This window comes from Anomaloglossus baeobatrachus, chromosome 2 (assembly GCF_048569485.1).
Source record: "Anomaloglossus baeobatrachus isolate aAnoBae1 chromosome 2, aAnoBae1.hap1, whole genome shotgun sequence".
Taxonomy (NCBI): Eukaryota; Metazoa; Chordata; class Amphibia; order Anura; family Aromobatidae; genus Anomaloglossus; species Anomaloglossus baeobatrachus.
This window is the reverse complement of record NC_134354.1, coordinates 594,564,880-594,587,144: the sequence shown is the minus strand read 5'-3', so window position 1 is coordinate 594,587,144 and position 22,265 is coordinate 594,564,880. Positions and strand designations below refer to the sequence as shown.

The following is a 22,265-nucleotide window of genomic DNA, read 5'->3' as shown; positions in this document are numbered from 1 at the left end:
GATACAATCTCTTCTTCGGGGTCAGTCATACCCCTTGAGGCGCCTCATGCACTTCCTGGGGAAGATGGTGGCAGCGATGGAGGCAGTGCCGTTCGCGCAATTCCATCTGCGGCCACTCCAATGGGACATTCTCCGCAAATGGGACAGGAGGTCGACTTCCCTCGACAGGAACGTTTCTCTGTCCCTTGCAACCAAGACGTCTCTTCAGTGGTGGCTCCGTCCCAATTCTCTATCGCAAGGAAGATCCTTCCTACCCCCAACCTGGGCTGTGGTCACCACGGACGCGAGCCTGTCAGGGTGGGGAGCGGTTTTCCGCCACCACAGGGCTCAGGGAACCTGGACTCCTGTAGAGTCCTCCCTTCAGATCAATGTTCTGGAGATAAGGGCGGTGTATCTAGCCTTATTGGCCTTCCATCGATGGCTGGAGGGCAGACAGATCCGTATACAGTCGGACAACGCCACGGCCGTCGCATACATCAACCATCAGGGAGGTACGCGCAGTCGTCAGGCCTTCCAGGAAGTCAGGCAGATTCTGCAGTGGGTGGAAGCCACAGCCTCCACGATCTCCGCAGTGTACATCCCGGGCGTAGAAAACTGGGAAGCAGATTTTCTCAGTCGTCAGGGCATGGACGCGGGGGAATGGTCTCTTCACCCAGACGTGTTTCGAGAGATCTGTCGCCGCTGGGGAACGCCGGACGTCGATCTCATGGCGTCAAGACACAACAAGGTCCCGGCCTTCATGGCACGGTCTCGGGATCACAGAGCTCTGGCGGCGGACGCATTAGTTCAGGATTGGTCGCAGTTTCGACTGCCTTATGTGTTTCCCCCTCTGGCGATGCTGCCCAGAGTGTTACGCAAGATCAGGTCCGACTGTCGTCGCGCCATTCTCGTCGCTCCAGATTGGCCGAGGCGATCGTGGTACCCGGATCTGTGGCATCTCACGGGTCAACCGTGGGCGCTTCCAGACCGCCCAGACTTGCTGTCACAAGGGCCGTTTTTCCATCTGAATTCTGTGGCCCTCAACCTGACTGTGTGGCCATTGAGTCCTGGCTCCTAGCGTCTTCAGGATTATCTCAGGATGTCATTGCCACTATGAGACAGGCCAGGAAACCAACGTCCGCCAAGATCTATTACAGATCTTGGCGGATCTTCTTATCCTGGTGCTCTGATAAGGGTTTTTCTCCCTGGCCGTTTGCCTTACCCACTTTTCTTTCCTTCCTTCAATCCGGAATGGACAAGGGTTTGTCACTCGGCTCTCTCAAAGGACAAGTATCGGCGCTCTCCGTATTTTTTCAAAAGCGCCTGGCCAGGCTTCCGCAGGTCCGCACGTTCCTGCAGGGAGTTTGCCACATAGTCCCACCATACAAGCGTCCGCTGGAACCCTGGGACCTTAACAGGGTGCTAACGGCTCTTCAGAAACCACCTTTCGAGCCTTTCAGCAGGTGTCGGGCAGCTACCTGGTCTAGTCTGCACACTTTCACGAAACACTATCAGGTGCATACCTATGCTTCGGCAGACGCCAGTCTAGGTAGGCAAGTCCTCCAGGCGGCGGTTGCCCACCTGTAAGAGGGGGCCGTTTCGGCTCTTTTTATCGAGGTATTCTTTTACCCACCCAGGGACTGCTTTTGGACGTCCCAATTGTCTGGGTCTCCCAATGGAGCGACAAAGAAGAAGGGAATTTTGTTTACTTACCGTAAATTCCTTTTCTTCTAGCTCCTATTGGGAGACCCAGCACCCGCCCCTGTTCCCTTCGGGCTGGTTGTTCTTTTGTGTACACATGTTGTTCATGTTGAATTGTTCTTTTGGTTCATGGGTTTTCAGTTCACCGAACATCCTTCGGATTGAATTTACCTTAGACCAATTTATAAGTTTCCTCCTTCCTGCTTTTGCACCAAAACTGAGGAGCCCGTGATGCATGGGAGGGTGTATAGGCAGAGGGGAGGGGTTACACTTTTTTAAAAGTGTAATACTTTGTGTGGCCTCCGGAGGCAGAAGCTATACATCCAATTGTCTGGGTCTCCCAATAGGAGAAATGGGGAAAGATTGCAGACATTTCTCAAGAAATTTCCGCAGCAAATCCGCGGGTAAATTCGCGGGTAAAACGGCCTAGTGCGCACATAGCCTAACTGTGCCGTTTAGACCAGCATGTGATCTTACTCGTACAGTCGCTCTATGGAAAAAATAAAGTGGAATTATGAGATGGAGAGAGAAAATATATGAGAAAATAAATTAGTGAGTATTTTTAGAATGCGGCACTGATGCACATAGTTGAAACCAGAAGGTTGCATACACTAAAAAGACACATATGCATGTTTCTTCAGCGCTCTATTGGGAGACCCAGACGATTGGGGTATAGCTACTGCCCTCCGGAGGCCACACAAAGCACTACACTAAAAAGTGCAAGGCCCCTCCCCTTCTGGCTATACCCCCCCGTGATATCACGGGTTCTCCAGTTTTAGCTTTGTGTGCGAAGGAGGTCAGACATCCATGCATAGCTCCACAGATTTTAGTCAGCAGCAGCTGCTGACTATGTCGGATGGAAGAAAAGAGGGCCCATATAGGGCCCCCAGCATGCTCCCTTCTCACCCGTGGATGGTGTTGTAAGGTTGAGGTACTTATTGCTAGTACAGAGGCCGGAGCCCACATGCTGTTTTCCTTCCCCATCCCCATGAGGGGCTCTGGGTGAAGTGGGATCTTACCGGTCTCCAGGCACAGAGACCGAGCTCCATCCACAGACCCAAAAGAACCTGCTGGATATGGAGCTGAGTATCGTCAGGGACAGGGCCCTGCTACATCAAGGTACTCTGTGTTCCCATGCACATCGCGCCCACACACACCAGCATTGCTGGGAGTGTTAGTGCGCCGGGGACAACAGCGCGGAGCGCTGGTGCTATTATTCACTGCAGCTTTGCTGAGTGAATTTATGTATTGAAAACGGCCGCTGCTGGTTGTTTTTTACATTGTGGCGCGGCTGGGACTTGTGGTGCGCCGGGGGACTTCGGCGTCGGCCGTGCACATAGGACTGCCGCGCTTATTACTCGAGTCCCCGGCTTTGCGGCCTAGTTTTCGTTTCGTTCCCGCCCCAGCCCTGCCAGTCAGAGGAGGGGCGGGACGCTGTACAGTAGCTCAGCGCAGGGAGCTGGAGTCTGCTTTGCATTCTCCAGCCCCCTCTCACTGAACACAGTGAGACGCCGGGTTCCCGCTCTTGGCTGGGGCTCGCCCACGGCCCGCCCCTCTGCACAGGACGGGGAAGAGAAGCCGGCAGCCATTATGGTTTCCACTCTGGGAGAACGGAACCAGTCACAGGTTTTTGGGCGACCTCGCACCCGCTCTTGTGCGGGCGGTAAGCAACTGACACCACTAATGCTGAAGTGGGCTTTTGGGCTGTGTGCTGATATGCTATGCACTGTACTGTCGCTATTCTGGGCAACAGCAGCAAATAAGCAATGCTGCTGAGGCACAAGCTTTCAATGCTTCTTCGTTTGCATGTGCTGCAGTGTTTACTGTCAGATTGGGCAACAGCAGCAGTAGAGCAATTTGTGCTAAGGCACAAGCTTTCAATGCTGCTTCGCTTGCATGTGCTGCACGGTTTATTGTTATGATATACATTCACTGTATGTCGCTATTCTTGGCTAATGCGCCCAGATAAACAGACAAAAGCAGCAGTAGAGCAATGGTGCTACGGCACAAGTTTTCAATGCTGCTTGACTTGCATTGGCTGCAGTGTTTACTGTCATGCTTGTATGCTATACATTCACTGTATGTCGCTATCCTTGGCTAATGTTCCTGGATAAATAGACAACAGCAGCAGAAGAGCAAATGTGCCAAGCCACAAGTTTTCAATGCTGCGTGTACTACATGTACTGAAGTGTTTATTTGTACTTCATGCTTGTATGACTATTCACTGTACGGTCGCTATCCTCGGCTAGGCTCTTAGATAGCTAGACAACAACAGCAGAAAAAGACAAGTTGCCAATGCACGGGCTTTCTATGCTGCTTGTACTGCATGTCATACGGTTTCAGGACCCCCAGTGCGTGCAATTGCTCAACCGGGGTCTCTGCTATATGTGGCCAAAGGAACCACCTGTGATCTCTGTCCAGAGACAGGGACGAAGTTGCAGTTTTTCCGCTGATATATTGTCTGTGACTATGACTGACATCTTACAGACTTTGCACCCCAAGCAGACCGTGGGCAATATGGTTGCAATGACCCTGGCCGCCCTGATCTGGAGCATCTCAAGGCGCCAGAGTGATTCCAGGCATCCCAGAGAGCAGGCATCCGACACGGTCGACAGTCCCAGATGGCCTAAGCGGGCTCGCTGGCATTAGCCCTCGACTACATCACTGGTCAAGGTCCCAGCTGGAGTACTCTCTGTACGATGAGGCAGACGTAGCTGTTCAGGACTCTGTTCCTGAGACCGCTCTCAATCCGGATACACCGGATGGTGACGCTATAGTGAATAATCTTATTGCGTCCATCAACGAAAGGTTGGGTATTTCTCCCTCAACTCCTCCAGTGGAGGGGTCAGCTTCACAGCAAGAGAAATTTCTATATATTGAGTACTTGTTTAGCACTCTGACTCCAGAGACGCAGTCCAGAAACGACACGCTTATCACGATAAGCGTTTCTCCGACCGTATTAATGAGACACGTGTCGCTCCCCCTGACGTGGTCAAGCGCTAGACCCAGTATCCAAATGTGGATCCCCCAATCTCCATGCTTGCAGCTAGATCTATAGTTGTAGTGGTGGATAGGACTTCACTTCAAAATGCCATTGACAGGCAGATTGGCCTCTGGTTGCAATCTGTCTATGAAGCTATCGGCAGGTCGGCTGCTCCGGCAGTCGCAGCCGTGAAGGCACTCCAAGCTATTTCAGCTAGTATTGCGCAGAGGGTCGCTGTCACAGGTACTCTCGGTCCCAGCAGCGTCTTTAACTCGCAATGTCGGCATGGCGAATCATGCTGTTATTGCTGTCCGAGACTCTACGAGCCGGACGTCAGTGGCATCCGCCAACTCCGTGTTTTTACGCAGAGGCTAGTAGTTGAGAGATTGGAACAGAGGCTGCTTCCAACGAAGTGCTTAACCAGGTTGCCTTTATCTAGTGATAGTCTGTTGGTAAGGGTTGAATGAAATCATTCAACTATCCAAGACGACTCAAAAAGCCCAGAAGGGCATAGATTCCTAGCGGGCTCAATCACGCCCGGGGAAGGCAGCCGGAGGAACCGCTACCAAAGCGTTTTCCTCATAATTTTCAGCCCTCTCACTCCGCAACCGCGGGGGGGCAGACTCCCCCGCTTTAGCGGCATTTACCTACCGCAGGTTAAGGGCCTGTGAGTGAGAGTCAGTTTGTTTTCAAACTACCGCACCGACCGAGCCGAGGCTCTTCTGCAGGCGGAAAGAGCGGTAATCCCTGTTCCTCTTCAGGAACCAGATACGCATTTTGCCCCGACCTGGTCGTGGTGCCAAAATAGGACGGCTCCTTCCGTCCCGTTCTGGACTTTATACTGCTTAACGAGCACGTGAAAACCAGGCGGTTCCGGATGGCATCACTCCGCTCCGTCATTGCCTCTCTGTCTCAAGGAGTTTTCCTAGCATCAATAGAGCCGCGGTCTGCCAAGATCTACCACAACTCGTGGAAGATATTCTTATCTTAGTGTTCTGCTCAGGGAGGGTCTCCCTGGCCATCGGCATTGCCTACTTTGCCTTCCCTCCTGCAATCTGGTTGGGAAAGAGGTTGGTCGCTCGGCTCCCTTTAAGGGCAAGTCTCGGCACTATCCGTGTTCTTTTCAGAAGCGTCTAGCACGTCTTCCTAAGGTGCGCACGTTACTACAGGGGGTTTGTCATATTGTGCCCCCGTACAAGCGGCCATTAGATCCATGGGATCTGAACAGGGTACTAGTTGCTCTCCAGAAGCCGCATTTCGAGCCTCTGAGGGAAGTTTCCCTTTCGCGCCTGTCACAGAAAGTGGCCTTTCTGGTTGCGATCACGTCGCTTCGGCGAGTGTCTAAGCTGGCGGCTCTGTCATTCAAGGATCCCTTCCTAGTGTTCCACCAGGACAAGGTAGTGCTGCGCCCTATTCAGGAGTTTCTCCCTAAGGTTGTATCCGCGTTTCTTCTTAATCGGGATATACCCTTTTTTTCCTTTTGTTCTCATCCGGTTCTCCGGTATGAAAAGGATTTACAGTTGTTAGTTCTGGTGAGAGCACTCAGAATCTACATTTCCCGCACGGCGCCCATGCGCCGCTCTGATGCATTTTTTGTCCTTGTCGCTGGTACGCGCAAGGGGTTGCAGGTTTCTAAAGCCACCATGGCTCGATGGATCAAAGAACCAATTCTTGAAGACTACCGTTCTGCGGGGCTTCCGGTTCCTTCAGGGCTGAAGGTCCATTCTACCAGAGCCGTAGGTGCGTCCTGGGCATTACGACACCAGGCTACGGCTCAACAGGTGTGCCAGGCAGCTACCTGGTCGAGCCTGCACATTTTTCACCAAACATTATCAGGTGCATACCTATGCTTCGGCGGACGCCAGCCTAGGTAGAAGAGCCCTGCAGGTGGCAGTGGCTTCCCCATAGGGGAGGGCTGTCTTGCAGCTCTAACATGAGGTATTTCTTTACCCACCCAGGGACAGCTTTTGGACGTCCCAATCGTCTGGGTCTCCCAATAGAGCGCTGAAGAAGAAGGGAATTTTGTTACTTACCGTAAATTCCTTTTCTTCTAGCTCTTATTGGGAGACCCAGCACCCGCCCTGTTGTCCTTCGGGATTTTTTTGTTGTTTGCGGGTACACATGTTGTTCATGTTGAACGGTTTTTTCAGTTCTCCGATGTTACTCGGAGTTAATTTGTTTAAACCAGTTATTGGCTTTCCTCCTTCTTGCTTTGGCACTAAAACTGGAGAACCCGTGATATCACGGGGGGGTATAGCCAGAAGGGGAGGGGCCTTGCACTTTTTAGTGTAGTGCTTTGTGTGGCCTCCGGAGGGCAGTAGCTATACCCCAATCGTCTGGGTCTCCCAATAAGAGCTAGAAGAAAAGGAATTTACGGTAAGTAACAAAATTCCCTTCTTTTCTCACCACCTAACATGAAATCAGAATAAACCTGTCCCGTTTTAGGTCAATTAGAATTACCAAAATTATTTATATTTGCCAAATGCCAGAATAATGAGAGAATGTTTGTTTTAAGGCATTTTTATTATTTTCTGCAAAGTCAAACGTTTACATACACTGAGTACTATGCCGTTTAAAGTAAACCTGTCAGGTGCAATATGCACCCTGAAGCACAGGCAGTTCTGGGTGCATATTGGTGATTCCTGCCTAACTGTCTCTGTATACACTAACATAAATAAATAGATCTTTAGAAAAAGTATTTCTAAAGTTCTTTTATTATATGCTAATGAGGTCAGCGACTAGTCACAAGAGCGTTAGTTCCCTTGGCTAGTCGGCCCACACAGCATGTAAGCATGCCCCTGTGGGCATAGTAACATGCAATGAATGTGCAGCATCGCCGCACATACCTCAGTCTTGATGGCGGCCGGTGGAGGATGGATACGCACTGGGCATGATCCGGAGTCCCCAGCACTTCCGGTCATGCGCCTTATACCTCACTGAAACCAGGAAGCTCACACCTGGGAAGCTTACACAAAAGTACGAATAAGATCGGAATGTCCAACCATTATACTGCTCAGGAAGGAGACCTGTGTACCAGAGATGAACGTGCTCCGGTCAGACATAAGCAGATCAACCCAAGAACAAAAGCAAAAGACCTGGTGAAGGAAGCTGGTAAGATTGTGTCATTATCCACAGTGAAACGAGTGCTGTATCTACTTGGACTGAAAGGTTAGGAAGAACTTGAAGCCATTACTCCAAAAGAAACATAAAAAGAAAACATTGTTTGCAAAATCACACAGGAACAAAGACCTTAATTTTTGGAAACCTGTCCCGTGGTCTGACAAAACTGAAATTGAACTTTTTGGCCAAAATGACCATCGTAACGTTTAGAGGAAAAAGGCAAGCTTTGAAGCCTAAGAACAGCATCCCAACTGTGAAACACTGGGGGGTAGTATCATGTTGTGGGGTTGTTTTGCTGCAGATGGACAGGTGCACTTCACAACATAGATTAGGAAAGAAGATTATGTGGCAATACTGAAACAGCTAAAGACATCAGCCAGGAACTTAAAGCTTGGAAGGAAATTGATCTTCCAAATGGACAATAACCTGAAGCATACTGCCAAACTGCTTACAAAGTGGCTTATAAAATATAGGTCAGGTAAAGAGAAAACCGGTTTAAATGCCGCGCTAAAAACCACTGATGTTGTAGATGAAAAAGATTTCCTTTATTTCATAACTCTACGCGTTTCAGAGACATCTCCGTCTCCTTCCTCAGGAAAATAAATCATATTACAAAAAAGGGGCAACAGAGCCTATATAAAGGAAGACCAGTAGCCACATATCATAGGCATTCCTGGGCCGCTGCTAAACCACAAAAAGGCACTCACATGCGATCATAAGGAGTTGTGACTTTCACAACCCTACCAGGTGAGTGTACCTCTTTCTGTCTCTCTACCCTCATACCGGGTAAGACCCTATTGCGCTTTTTCCCCCTACAGCTCTACAAGTACAAAGTGGCTTAAGAATATCAAATTCAAAGTTTTGGAGTGGCCATCACAAAGCCCTGATCTCAGTCCCATTGAAAATTTAGAGCCAAAGCTGAAAAGGATGGTGCGAGCAAGGCGACCTACAAACATGGCTCAGTTACACCAGTTCTGTTAGGAGGAATGGACCCACATTCCTACCATCTATTGTGAGACTCTCACTCTCTCATCCATACAGGGCCCCCTTTTAATGAGAAAAGACTGCTGAACATACAGTAGGGCTGCATAAGTTTAGGATGGGCTCTTTTTCTGTTGACATGCTACAATGATCAGCTGGCATCAGGTAGAGTTGTGGCCAGCCATACAATTTGAGTGGACGGCTGCCTGAGTAACACAAGAACAGGTTGAGATTGTCAGAGCTGCTGACACTTATCAGTCCTCCTACTCCGTACTCCACTCTAATGTCCAATTGCCCTCACAGGTTATAGCGAGGGGTCGTCTTAGTGAGGATTCCAGCATTACAATGTGTTTTGTTTTATTTTCTAGACTCCGCGACAGTTCAGATGGTCAATCGATCAGTTAGCTGCAATAAACCCTGTGGATATTGATCCTGAGGACATTCATCGGCAAGCCTTGTATTTAAGCCAGGCCAAGTAAGTTCCTTTAGCCTCCTCTTCTACCATAAAAAGTTTGAGAAACTGAAAAAAATGGGTGCTGTCAGAGCTGCTCATTGGTAAATTAGTGAGCCATTCTAGAGGCCGGCATCAGTGAATTCATAGTGGTAAGGCTGCTAGAGTTCATTATTGCAGATATAATTTCCACTTATAGGACATTTTCTCCATGTGGTTTTCTAAGTGACGTAAAATATTGCCCCAAATGTTTCATGTTGGGTTCACTAATGCAAACCACTATTTCCATATTGAACGGGTATTTTCATCTCCGTAAGAGATGGTATAGAAGCAGGAAATGCCATAGTTTCATAACCTCTGCAGATGCTGTGACCCTATTCATTAGAATAGGAAAGGTGCCTCCAGCGCATGCGACCTGGCAAACCTCTGTAGACATGACATCACTGCTCCCACACATCTGCCAATGCAGAAGTGAGTTATGCAAGAATATCCCTTCAAGCGATTGCCATACCATCAGTGAGATGAGAAATACCTGTGATTGATAAACAAAGCCCACTGAAAAGCACCTCAATTAATTTCATACCCTTCACATTGGTGGATTCCTTGGAAAATTAGCAGCAATTTAAACATTAGGCGTATATACACACATTACACTGAAACAAAAGCCTCTGATACCTCCACTGGTCATAATGAGAGTTGAGTAAAGTGATTCACTGGCCCAGGATCTTGGGTGCCTCTTCTGGTTATGTCCCTCAACATCACAACGAAGGCAACCTAACTACAAGAGGCAATCAAGATGGCGACAGGGCTTCAGAAGTTCAGTGTTGAGAATTGTCTAGAATTGCAGAACAGTGGCTGTAAGACTGACTTAAAATAAAATGTTCAAAGAAACTTATGGACAAAAGTACCAGCACACCTACAGAAGCCTTTCTGACCTTCCATCCTACATTAATTGCCATAAATATGGAGCTGGTGCTAACTTTCCAGCTATAACAGCTCTAACTCTTTTAGGAAAGCTGTCTATAAGATCTTTTGTTTTTTTTGCTCTGCATGAAAAACATTCGCGTTTTTCACGAGCTTGTTTAAACCCGGCCTTGACAATCTGATGATTAATAGATACTGGGTGAGTAATCCAAATCCTCATGGGGGTATGTTACTTTCCCTTTATAAAGGGCAGGAGAATATACAGTTGCATCTCAAAAAATTAGAATATCATCAAAAAGTTAATTTATTTCAGTAATTCAATACAAAAAGGGAAAGGCATATATTCTATAGTCATTACAAACAGTGATCTATTTCTAGTGGTTCTGTTAGTGTTGATGATTATGGCTTACAGCCAATGAAAACCGAAAAGTTAATCTCAGAAAATTAGAATAATTAATACAAAACACCTGCAAAGGCTTCCTAATCGTTTAAAATGGACCCTTAGTCTGGTTCAGTAGGCTACACAATCATGGGGAAGACTTTTGACTTGGCAGATGTCCAGAAGGCAGTCATTGACACACTCTACAAGGAGGGTAAGTCACAAAAGGTCATTGCTAAAGAAGCTGGCTGTATCCAAGCATATTAATGGAAAGTTGAGGGGAAGGAAAAAGGTGCACAACCAACCAGGATAACCGCAGCCTCAATTGGATTAAGAAAAGGCCATTCAAAAATTTGGGGGAGATTCACAAGGACTGGACTGCTGCTGGAGCAAGAACCACCACACACAGACGTATCCAGGACATGGGCTACAACTGTCACATTCCTTGTGTCAAGCCACTCATGACCAATAGACCATGCCAGAAGGATCTTGCCTGGGCCAAGGAGAAAAAGAACTGGACTGTTGCTCATTGGTCCAAGGTTTTTTGTTTTCAGATGAAAGTAAATTTTGCATTTCATTTGGAAATCAAGGTCCCAGAGTCTGGAGGAAGAGTGAAGAGGCCACAATCCAAGCTGCATGAGGTCTACCACAATCGGTGATGGTTTGGGAAACCATGTCATCTGCTAGTGTAGGACCACTGTGTTTCATCAAGACCAAAGTCAGTGGAAGTGTGTACCAGGAAATCTTAGAGCACTTCATGCTTCCTTCTGCTTTTTCGAGATGAAAATTTTATTTTTCCAGCAGAATTCGGCAGCTGTCCACATTATCAAAGTATCAATATCTGGTTTAATACCCACAGTATCACTGTACGTGATTGGCCAGTAAACTCACCTGACCCAAACCTCATAGAGAATCTATGGGTTATTGTCAAGAGGAAGATGAGACACCAGACCCAACAATGCAGGCGAGCTGAAGGCTGCTATCAAAGTAACCTGGGCTTCCATAACACCTCAGCAGTGTCACAGGCTGATCGCCTCCATACCACACCGTATTGATGCAGTAATTCATGCAAAGGGAGCCCCAACCAAGTATTGAGGCATTTACTGTACAGACTTTTCAGTAGGCGCCATCATTTCTGATTTTAAAATCATTTTTTCAGTTGGTTTTATATAATATTCTAATTTTCTGAGATAATGACTTTTGGGTTTTCATTGGCTGTAAGCCATAATCATCAACATTAACCGAAATAAACACGTAAAATAGATCCCTCTGTTTGTAATGACTCTATATAATAGGTGTTTCCCTTTTGTATTGAATTACTGAAATAAATTAACTTTTTGATATTCTTATTTGAGATACACGTGTATTTGTATGTGATTCGCCTTCCTTGTGTAATAACCATGCAGAATCTGCTCAGCCTTTGATACTCTCAATGTAGACATGTAATTCTGACACCATTATTATATTTTTTTTTTTTTTCATTTAGGTTAGATAAAGAAATAGAAGAGAGAAGACAAAAGGCCATAGAAGAGGTAACTAAGTGACATGTATACCGAGAGGGAAAAACATTCAGTAATCTGAATCCATAACTTGAAAACAGAAATTGTTGTTACAGCAGTGAAATCGCTCATGGTGAATTATTTTCTTCTTTGGATTTAGTTTTTTACAAAAAGAACAATTGTTCCTTCCCCGTGGACACAACATGAAGGGAAGCAAGCTGATCAATTTCATTCAACCAAATGTAAGTTTATTTTCAACCAAACATATGTGATATTGTTTGAGGATCCGGACTGACCTTTGGTTCAGCCACCCCAGATTACACTACTAGGACCTTTTTCCGATTCTACACCGAGGGACACATGAAAGCATAGAAAATCTGCTGACACTAGGAATACATCTAAGGGGGAAAAAAAAAGTTTGCTTCCCCTTCCCCCAACAGGCTACACCTGTCCTGCCAACACCCAGCTGTTCAGCTTGGTATCTCATAGGAGGCTGCACAGGCCTGAGTGTCAGACATCCCCCCCCCCCCCCCTTCTTCTTTTTTTTTTTTTTTTTTTTTTTTTAAATCTATATCCCCTACTGTTGTTTGTTCTCTTGCAGAAGCTAACGACCACTTTTTGATTGGGTAATTGTATGGAGTAGGGCAGTGTGTTTTACTCCACTAAGCGACGGAGAGGACAGCCTGTATTGGTGAGCCTGTATCCTCACAATCAGGTTCCAGCACACTAGCAGTCCTTTTTCCTCTTGACACCTCCCCCCCCCCCCCCCCCCCCCACCCACAGAGCATGGCATGGTGCATGGACGATGAATCTGGAACACCCTGGGCCCCAGAACCAAGCCTCTTCAGCCTTGTGTGTCCATCACTTTGGTCCTATATTGTGCTGCACCTTTAGGCCCTGTGCCCACGGGACAAAATTCATGTGGATTTTGCTGCTGAAAACCTGTGAATTTTCTGTATTTTCCAGACAAATCCACAGGTTTACGCAACTACAGACACTCCCCATGTTATTCTATGGAATTTGCGGAGTGCTGTTTCAATGCTGTGGAATTTGCACCTGCAGGAAATGCTGCGGATTTCCCGCAGCCGCAAAGAACTGCATGTCAATTTATTTCTGCAGATTGTTCCACGTGATCTCTATACTTAACTGCCTTCATTACCCAGAGACTCCTCCTTCGGTTTAGAAGAATGGGACAGAGCCAGGAGCAGCGGGCTGCAAGAGGTGGGGCCTGCACGAGCTTCGGTCATGTGACCACCCCAGTGCCAGTCATGTGACAGCCACAGCTCGTCCAGGCCCCGCCCATCTTCTCCACGAGCCAGCTGGAAACCAAGTTGCTGTGCGATACAGGTAAGTATGAACTCATCGATAACTTCTGCACTTGTTCTGCATTGAGGATGCAGTTCCCAAGCCATGATACTGTATCCTCAAAGCAGAATGCTCGCACCATATCCGCAGGACATTTTGCTGGACTTTCGCACCAAAACGCAGACACGACTCAAAGTTGTGCTGTGGATTTCTGGGAGCTCCTGCGGATATATCCGCAGGACACTTTCCCTGTGGGCACATGGCCTGCCTTCGCTGCTCAAGGCTCTCGGGCCTGCAATGCTCTCATTGCTCTGTGTACTCTTGGTACTCCCACAAGTTGGATAGACTTGATGGGCACTTTTTGCGTACCATACCGTCAAGCTGCTCTCACAACAGCTCAATAGGGTTGAGATCTGGGGACTGGGCTGGCCAGTCCATTACAGATAGAATACCAGCTGACTGCTTCTTCCCTAAATAGTTCATTCATAATTTGGAGGTGTGCTTTGGGTCATTGTCCTGTTGTAGGATGAAATTGGCTCCAATCAAGCTCTGTCCACAGGGTATGGCATGGCATTGCAAAATGGAGTGATAGCCTTTCTTATTCAAAATCCCTTTTACCTTGTACAAATCTCCCACTTTACCAGCACCAAAGCAACCCCAGACCATCACATTACCTCCACCATGCTTGACAGTTGGTGTCAGCCACTTTTCCAGCATCTTTTCAGTAGTTCTGCATCCTACAAATGTTCTTCTGTGTGATCCAAACACGTCAAACTTCAATTTGTCTGTCCATAACACTTTTTTCCAATCTTCCTCTGACCAATGTCTGTGTTCTTTTGCCCATATTAATCTTTTCCTTTTATTAGCCAGTCTCAGATATGGCTTTTTCTTTGCTATTCTGCCCTGAAGGTCAGCATCCCGGAGTCGCCTCTTCACTGTAGACGTTGACACTAGCGTTTTGCGGGTACTATTTAATGAAGCTGACAGTTGAGGACCTTTTTGAGGCGTCTATTTCTCAAACTATCAAACTAGAGACTCTAATGTACTTGTCTTGTTGCTCAGTTGTGCAGCGCGGCATCCCACTTCTCTTTCTACTCTGGTTAGAGCCTGTTTGTGCTCTCCTCTAAAGGGAGTAATATACACAGTTGTAGGAAATCTTCAGTTTCTTAGCAATTTCGCGTATGGAATATTCCTCATTTCGAAAAATAAGAATAGACTGTCGAGTTTCACATGAAAGTTCTCTTTTCTGGCCATTTTGAATTTAATAGAATCAACAAATGTAATGCTCCAGATTCTCAACTAGCTCAAAGGAAGGTCAGTTTTATAGCTTCTCTAATCAGCAAAACTGTTTTCAGCTGTGCTAACATACTTGCACAAGGATTTTCAAGGGATTTATAAACATCCATTAGCCTTCTAACACAGTTAGCAAACACAATGTACCATTAGAACACTGGAGTGGTTTTTGTTGGAAATGGGCCTCTATACACCTACGTAGATATTGCATTTAAAGGGAACCAATCACCAGGATTTTTGCATATAACCTAAAGCCAGTGCTATACTGGCACTATCAGGCTGATTCTACACATATCTGTAGTGGTCAGCTCCGATGTTTAGGTTTTGAAATCCAAGAAAGTGAAGTTTGTAAAATGAGCAGCTTCTTGAGTGACAGTTGCACTGGAGGAGATCATATATTCAGAGTTATCTCCTCCCTCTGTTAGAATTGGCATAAGCATTATACAAACGACTCACTTTGTCTCGCAGGACCTGTGGTGAGGTCATACCCATGTGACCTGGTATCCAGCTTTGTTGGCGGAGGCCCCGCCCCTTCTGGTCACATGGGTATGACCTCACACTGTGTGTGTGTGGGTGTGTTTTATATGTAGAACATTCAAGAACTTATACCTGCCAGAATCCATGTCAGTCTGATCGTGTGTTTTGGCAACAATCATCAGATTGTTTTAGAAAAAGAATGCGAAAAGGCTGTAGTGAATTCCTGGTAATAGTCTTGCAGCCACTGATTACTTACCTATTGGACGAGGATCCTGAATGCACCCCACTGCCTTCCTCCCTAGCTGACCACACACCTCTTCTTCCCTTCTGTGCCTTTTTATCTTATTTCTTCTTCCAGCAATTGCCATGATGCGGTCATGTGACCCAAAGGTGTTTGCAGGGCCTTCAGGCTTTTCTGAGATTTGAATGTTGGAGAAAGACTCTTTCAGCTTCCTTTTCTGCCATTCAGAGCGCTAAAGCTGCAAACAGCTGATTAGCAATCATGTTATTATGGTTTTTGCACTGTGTGGGCCAAATGCTAAAGCAGTAGGAGGGTCTGGCAGAGACTGGGTGGTGTCGATTGTGGCCTTTTACCGCTGGTCTCTGAACAGGAAAACACTAGTCAGGTTTGACCAGCTCCTCCAGAATCAGAACTATGTTTCTCCCATGCCAACTTGTGGTATCTATGGTATCTAGGTAACTGCAGAATACTGACAGTGAGCATATCACAAGCTGTCAGCATTCTGCAGCCTAGGTATGTATGTTAAGGTGAACTCTTAACCAGAGATCACTAGTTGCCTACTGCCTGGTCTAATTGGTGTGGGTCGAGTGCATGCTTGAAAAATGAGATCAGACACAGTCGGATATTCATCTTTCCTCGACAGAAGTCAGCCCATGCTCTGCTTTATTACAACTGAGCTTGCTCTGATATAACCTTGCAAAGGGGCATGTCCGGATGTGTTCATTGGTCAGTGGGTCGAACAATGTATTAGTCCATGAGCTGATTGGTAGGCGTCATTGTAAGCGGGTCTATGACATCATTGGATGGATCCATGGCGATGGTGATGGGAGGGACGTCATCTGGTGGATCCATGCTGGATGGTCTGGTCTGTAATGTCATCTGATCTTTGGTTTGGTCTTCTCTTATATGGTATCTTCTTACACCTGGACATTCCTTGCATTCCAGGCAAGGTGTGGAGAAACAGGCAATGACAGCCACCTTTTATATCTGTGTCATGTATATGATCTGAAACCTGAATTATGTAAGGCAAATCGACATATTTCCCACAATGCTCTATGTCCAGAGGTTAATTAAGTATTTCATTTTATGGCTCTCCTCAACATGTAGACCAAATGAGAAAAAAATCCTGGACAGCCTCTTTAGTGAGGAGATAACTTGGATGCTTTGCCTCTCACTTCCCTGCGAGTTTCATTCACAATCTGATATGGTCAGACCTGTGCAACTGTACCTATCTCAGGGCCCAGTTTAGATGTTCGGATGCTATGTTTGTCATCCCGATATGCTCTTGGAGAGGTTTGACCATATCTGGGGGTGTGATTGCTCGCTGGTTTAGATCTACCATTGCAGAAGATCGGACTAAGTCGAGGTGCGGCCAGCTGGTCTTACTTCAGTCTGAGCTGTTGACCACTTTTGGTCATACACCTCCATGGTGTCTGTTCTTGTTTTCAGTCCACATCTTTGCAGAGCTCTAACCTTTTTACTTCAGTGGACACAAGTCTTGACAAATGGGTACTGCAAGCGTCAGTCGCTGAGGGATTACTTTAACTCCCTGTTACTGAGTTTTTCCACAACAGGGTATGCTTTGGGATGATCCATAGTTCCCTGTGTCCCCCAATGAAGTGTCCAAGAAAAGTGTTTCTGGCATTTGTCGTATAATTTTCTCTTTGCTTTTATTTGGGTACACGGCACGCTCCCTTGTTTGGGTAGTCGTTTTGTTTTACTTTCACTACTTCTTTTGCACTAAATAAATATCTGGTTGCTAACAAGCCAGGTATAAGCCTGTCTTGGAGGAGCTAAGTTTTCTCTTAGGCCCCCTTCACACGTCAGTGAAAAACACACGTTTTTCACTGACCTAATAAAGGTGTGCATGTCTCTCCCATGTGCTGTGATTTTTTTTTTTTTGGCACACGTGTGATCTGTGTGCTAGCTGTGATACTACTCGGAGATCAGGCACTTATGCTCACCTGTCCACGCTGCTGCTCTCCCTGGTACTGAAGTCTCCTGTGATGCTGTGTCTGGCCGCTGCTGCTCTCCCCTCTGCAGCTGCTTCCAGGTCTGCTGTGCAGTGAATATGTATGAGCATAATTAGCCGGCTTGAAAGCAGACAGCAGAGGCTGAAGACAGCATCACTGGATACGGGTGAGTTTAAAAAGCTTTTTATTTTGAATGTACGGGTTTTTTCTGGTACGTGTTTCATGGATCACACCACACTGTGATCTGTGGGACATCAGTGATGCCAGAAAAAACGGACTTTTCTTCGGCGCTCCATTGGGAGACCCAGACGATTGGGTGTATAGCTACTGCCTCCGGAGGCCACACAAAGCATTACACTAAAAAGTGTAAGGCCCCTCCCCTTCTGGCTATACACCCCCAGTGGGATCACTGGCTCACCAGTTTTCTGCTTTGTGCGAAGGAGGTCAGACATCCACGCATAGCTCCACTGTTTAGTCAGCAGTAGCTGCTGACTATATCGGATGGAAGAAAAGAGGGCCCATATAGGGCCCCCAGCATGCTCCCTTCTCACCCCGCTTGTGGTTTGTAAGGTTGAGGTACCTATTGCTGGTACGGCGGCTGGAGCCCACATGCTGTTTTCCTTCCACATCCCCCTGAGGGGCTCTGAGGAAGTGGGATCTTACCGGCCCCAAAGCCCTGAGGCCGGGCTCCATCCACAGACCCATTGAACCTGCTGGATACGGAGCTGGGTACCGTTCAGGGACATGGCCCTGCACCATTCAGGTACTCTGTGTCCCCGTACACACAGGCACAGCACACTCCAGACTTGCTGGGTGTGCTAGTGCGCCGGGGACAGTAAAGGGTTACAGTCACTGCAGCCTAGCTGAGTGACTTTATGTATGGGGAACTACCGCGCCGGACGCTCCGGGAGCGGCGGCGCGGCTGGGACTTGTAGTGCGCCGGGGACTTAGCGCCGACCGCGCTTTTACGGCGGCGGCGCTTATAAATCCAGTCCCCGGCTTTTGCGGCCTAGCTCCGCTTCGTTCCCGCCCCCACCCTGTCAATCAGGGTAGGGGAGAGACGCTGTACAATCAGCAGCGCCGAGGGCTGGAGCCTTATTTACATGCTCCAGCCCTCTCACTGGACACTGTGGGACGCCGGTTTCCCGCTCTGACTTGGGGGCACGCCCACGGCCCGCCCCTACTCACACGAGCTGGAGAAGGACGCCGGCAGCCATTCCTGCAGTCCGAGCTGAGAGATCGGACTCTGGGCAACCAGGCACAGGACTAGGGCGACCACACACCCGCTTATAGGCGGGCGGTAAGCGGCACCTGAAGTGCTGACCCCACTAAATACCGCAGTTGTCCATTTGTATTTTTATGCTTACACTGCATAGGTCGCTATTTTTGGCTATATGCCCTCTTAGATGGCGACACATCAGCAGCAGGAAAGCAGGGGTGCTACGGCACAGGCTTTCTATGCTGCCTGTATTGCATGTACTGAAGTGTTCATGTGTATTTCGGCTTGTATGCTATACACTGCACTGTACGGTCGCTAGTCTGGGCTATTTTCGCCTAGAATGACTAGACTACAGCAGCAGAAAAGCAGGGGTGCTGAGGCACAGGTTTTTTCTATGCTGCTTGTATTGCAGGGGTTGCAGTGTTCATTTGTACTTATGCTTGTATGCTATACATTGCACTGTATGGTCGATATTCTGGGCTATATTCCCCTAGATGGCTAGTCTACAGCAGCAGAAAAGCAGGGGTGCCAAGGCACAGGCTTTCTATGCTGCTTGTATTGCATGTGCTGCAGTGTTCATTGTACTTTATGCTTGTATGCTATACATTGCATTGTACGGTCGCCATTCTTGGCTCTATGTCCTAGATGGCTAGTCGGCAGCAGCATATAAGCAACACAGGCTTTCGATGCTGTTTTTACTGCATGTGATACTGTTCCACGGCACTGAACCCCATTGTGTGCAATGCTCCCCTGGAGCACTTGGTCAGCCGGGGTCTCTACTAGACGTGGCCAAAGGAACCACCTGTCAACCCTGTCCAAGGACAGGGATGGAGTTGCAATGGGATAGAGACTTGCAGTCCGGACAGGCCATGGGCAATCTGGATCATTGCTCCCTGGCCACCCTCATTGGGAATAAAATCGGTGCTCCGGGGGGGTCCCAGGAGGCTCTCTGTATGATGAGGCAGACGTAGCTCATCAGGACTTTGATCCTGACAACGCTCTCAATCCGGATACACCGGATGGTGACGCCATAAGGAATGATCCTATAGCGTCCATCAATGGAATGTTGGATCTTTCTCCCTCAGCTCCCCCAGCGGAGGAGTCAGCTTCACAGCAGGAGAAGTCCCATTTCAGTAGCTCAAACGTATATTGAGTATTTTTCTGGCCACGCTGACTTCAGAGAAGCAGTCCAGGAACACCACGCTCACCAGATAAGCGTTTTCTCCAAACGTATTAAGGATACACGTTATCCTTTTCCCCCTGACGTGGTCAAGCGCGGGACCCAGGGTCCAAAGGTGGATTCTCCAATCTCCAGGCTTGCGGCTAGAGCTATAGTTGCAGTGGAGATGGGACTTCACTTAAAGATGCCAGACAGATGGACTCTGGTTGAAATCTGTCTATGAGGCTATCGGCGTGTCGGTTGCTCCGGCATTTACAGCCGTATAGGCACCCTAAGCTTTTCAGCTGTTCTTGCACAGCTGGTCTTGAGCATATGTACATTTGTGCCGCAGGGGCGTCCGTAACCTCGCAATGTCTGCATTGCGACTTACCCTATTAATGCTGTCCTGGAAGGACAGTCGAGGTTTCGGTCCTTCCCAAGCTCGGGCAGGTCCCAATTGTCCTCGTCCAAAAGAGCTGAAAAGCCTCAGAGGGGCTCAGTTTCCGGGGGCTCAATCACGCCCAAGGAAGGCAGCCGGAGGAACCGCTACCAAGGCGGTCTCCTCGTGACTCTCAGCTCTCTCATCTCTCCGCATCCGCGGTTGATGGCAGACTCGCTCGCCTTTGGCGACATTTAGCTGCCACAGGTCACAGACCGGTGGGTGAGGGACATTGTGCCCGCGTGCACAGGACAGGGTTCTGTTCTCGTCCTCCGACTCGATTCTTCAGAACGTCCCCACCTCCCCACCGAGCCGATGCTTTTCTGCAGGCAGAAGGAGTGGTAATCCCTGTTCCTCTTCAGGAACAAGACACGGTTTTCCTCCAATCTGGTTGTGGTGCCAAAAAAGGATGGCTCTTTCCGTTCCGTTCTGGACCTAAAACTGCTCAACAAGCACGTGGAGGCCAGGCGGTTCCGGATGAACCCCTCCGCACCAATGTTTTCTACGTTTCGTGATGGGAGACGACCATCTTCAGTTCGTAGCTCTGCCATTCGGTCTGGCGACAGCCCCACGGGTGTTCACCAAGGTCATGGCGGCAGTGGTAGCAGTCTTGCACTCACAGGGACACTCTGTGATCCCTTACTTGGACGATCTACTTGTCAAGGCACCCTCTCAAGAGGCATGCCAACTCAGCCTGAATGTTGCGCTGGAGACTCTCCAGACGTTCGGGTGGATCATCGACTTCTCAAAGTCAAACCTGTCACCGACCCAATCACTAACGTATCTTGGCATGGAGTTTCATACCCTCTCAGCGCTAGTGAAGCTTCCGCTGGACAAGCAGCGGTCACTACAGACTGGGGTACAGACTCTCCGTCAAGGTCAGTCGCACTCCTTAAGACGCCTCATGCACTTCCTCGGGAAGATGGTGGCGGCAATGGAGGCGGTTCCGTTTGCGCAGTTTCATCTGCGTCCTCTTATTGGGACATTCTCCGCCAATGGGACGGGAAGTCAACATCCCTGAACAGGAAAGTATCCTTTTCACAGAAGGACTCTCTGCAATGGTGGCTTCTTCCCACCTCATTATCACAGGGAAGATCCTTCCTACCACCGTCTTGGGCGGTAGTCACGACAGACGCGAGTCTGTCAGGGTGGGGAGCAGTTTTTCTCCACCACAGGGCTCGGGGTACGTGGACTCAGCAGGAGTCCACCCTTCAGATCCATGTTCTGGAAATCAGAGCAGTGTATCTTGCCCTACTAGCCTTCCAGCAGTGGCTGGAAGGAAAGCAGATCCGAATTCAGTCGGACAACTCCATAGCGGTGGCATACATCAATCACCAAGGAGGGACACGCAGTCGGCAAGCCTTCCAGGAAGTCCGGCGGATTCTGATGTGGGTGGAAGCCACGGCCTCCACCGTATCCGCAGTTCACATCCCCGGCGTAGAAAACTGGGAAGCAGACTTCCTCAGCCGCCAGGGCATGGACGCAGGGGAATGGTCCCTTCACCCGGACGTGTTTCAGGAAATCTGTAGCTGCTGGGGAAGGCCGGACGTCGACCTAATGGCGTCCAGGCACAACAAGGTCCCAACCTTCATAGCACGGTCTCGCGATCACAGAGCTCTGGCGGCAGACGCCTTAGTGCAAGATTGGTCGCAGTTCCGGCTCCCTTATGTGTTTCCACCTCTGGCACTCTTGCCCAGAGTGCTACGCAAGATCAGATCCGACTGCAGCCGCGTCATACTCGTCGCCCCAGACTGGCCAAGGAGGGCGTGGTATCCGGATCTGTGGCATCTCACGGTCGGCCAACCGTCGGCACTACCAGACCGACCAGACTTACTGTCCCAAGGGCCGTTTTTCCATCGGAATTCTGCGGCCTTGAACCTGACTGTGTGGCCATTGAGTCCTGGATCCTAGGGTCTTCAGGATTATCCCAAGGGGTCGTTGCCACCATGAGACAGGCTAGGAAGCCCACGTCCGCTAAGATCTACCACAGAACGTGGAGGATATTCTTATCCTGGTGCTCTGCTCAGGGAGTGTCTCCCTGGCCTTTTGCATTGCCTACCTTTCTTTCTTTCCTGCAATCTGGGTTAGAAAAAGGTTTGTCGCTCGGCTCCCTTAAAGGGCAAGTCTCGGCGCTATCCGTCT

At 48.5% G+C, this 22,265-nt stretch overlaps 1 protein-coding gene across 2 annotated transcripts in view; it reads left to right on the top strand.

Moving 5' to 3' along the window:
- Window positions 1–22,265, top strand: part of BORA (BORA aurora kinase A activator) — an 88,634-nt gene that overhangs the window by 5,551 nt on the left and 60,818 nt on the right. For both annotated transcript variants that reach the window (XM_075336821.1, XM_075336820.1), the window contains exons 3-5: window positions 9,133–9,239; window positions 12,005–12,050; window positions 12,178–12,259. In XM_075336821.1, the coding sequence (XP_075192936.1) occupies window positions 9,133–9,239; window positions 12,005–12,050; window positions 12,178–12,259 (235 nt within the window). The remainder of the gene's footprint in view (window positions 1–9,132; window positions 9,240–12,004; window positions 12,051–12,177; window positions 12,260–22,265) is intronic.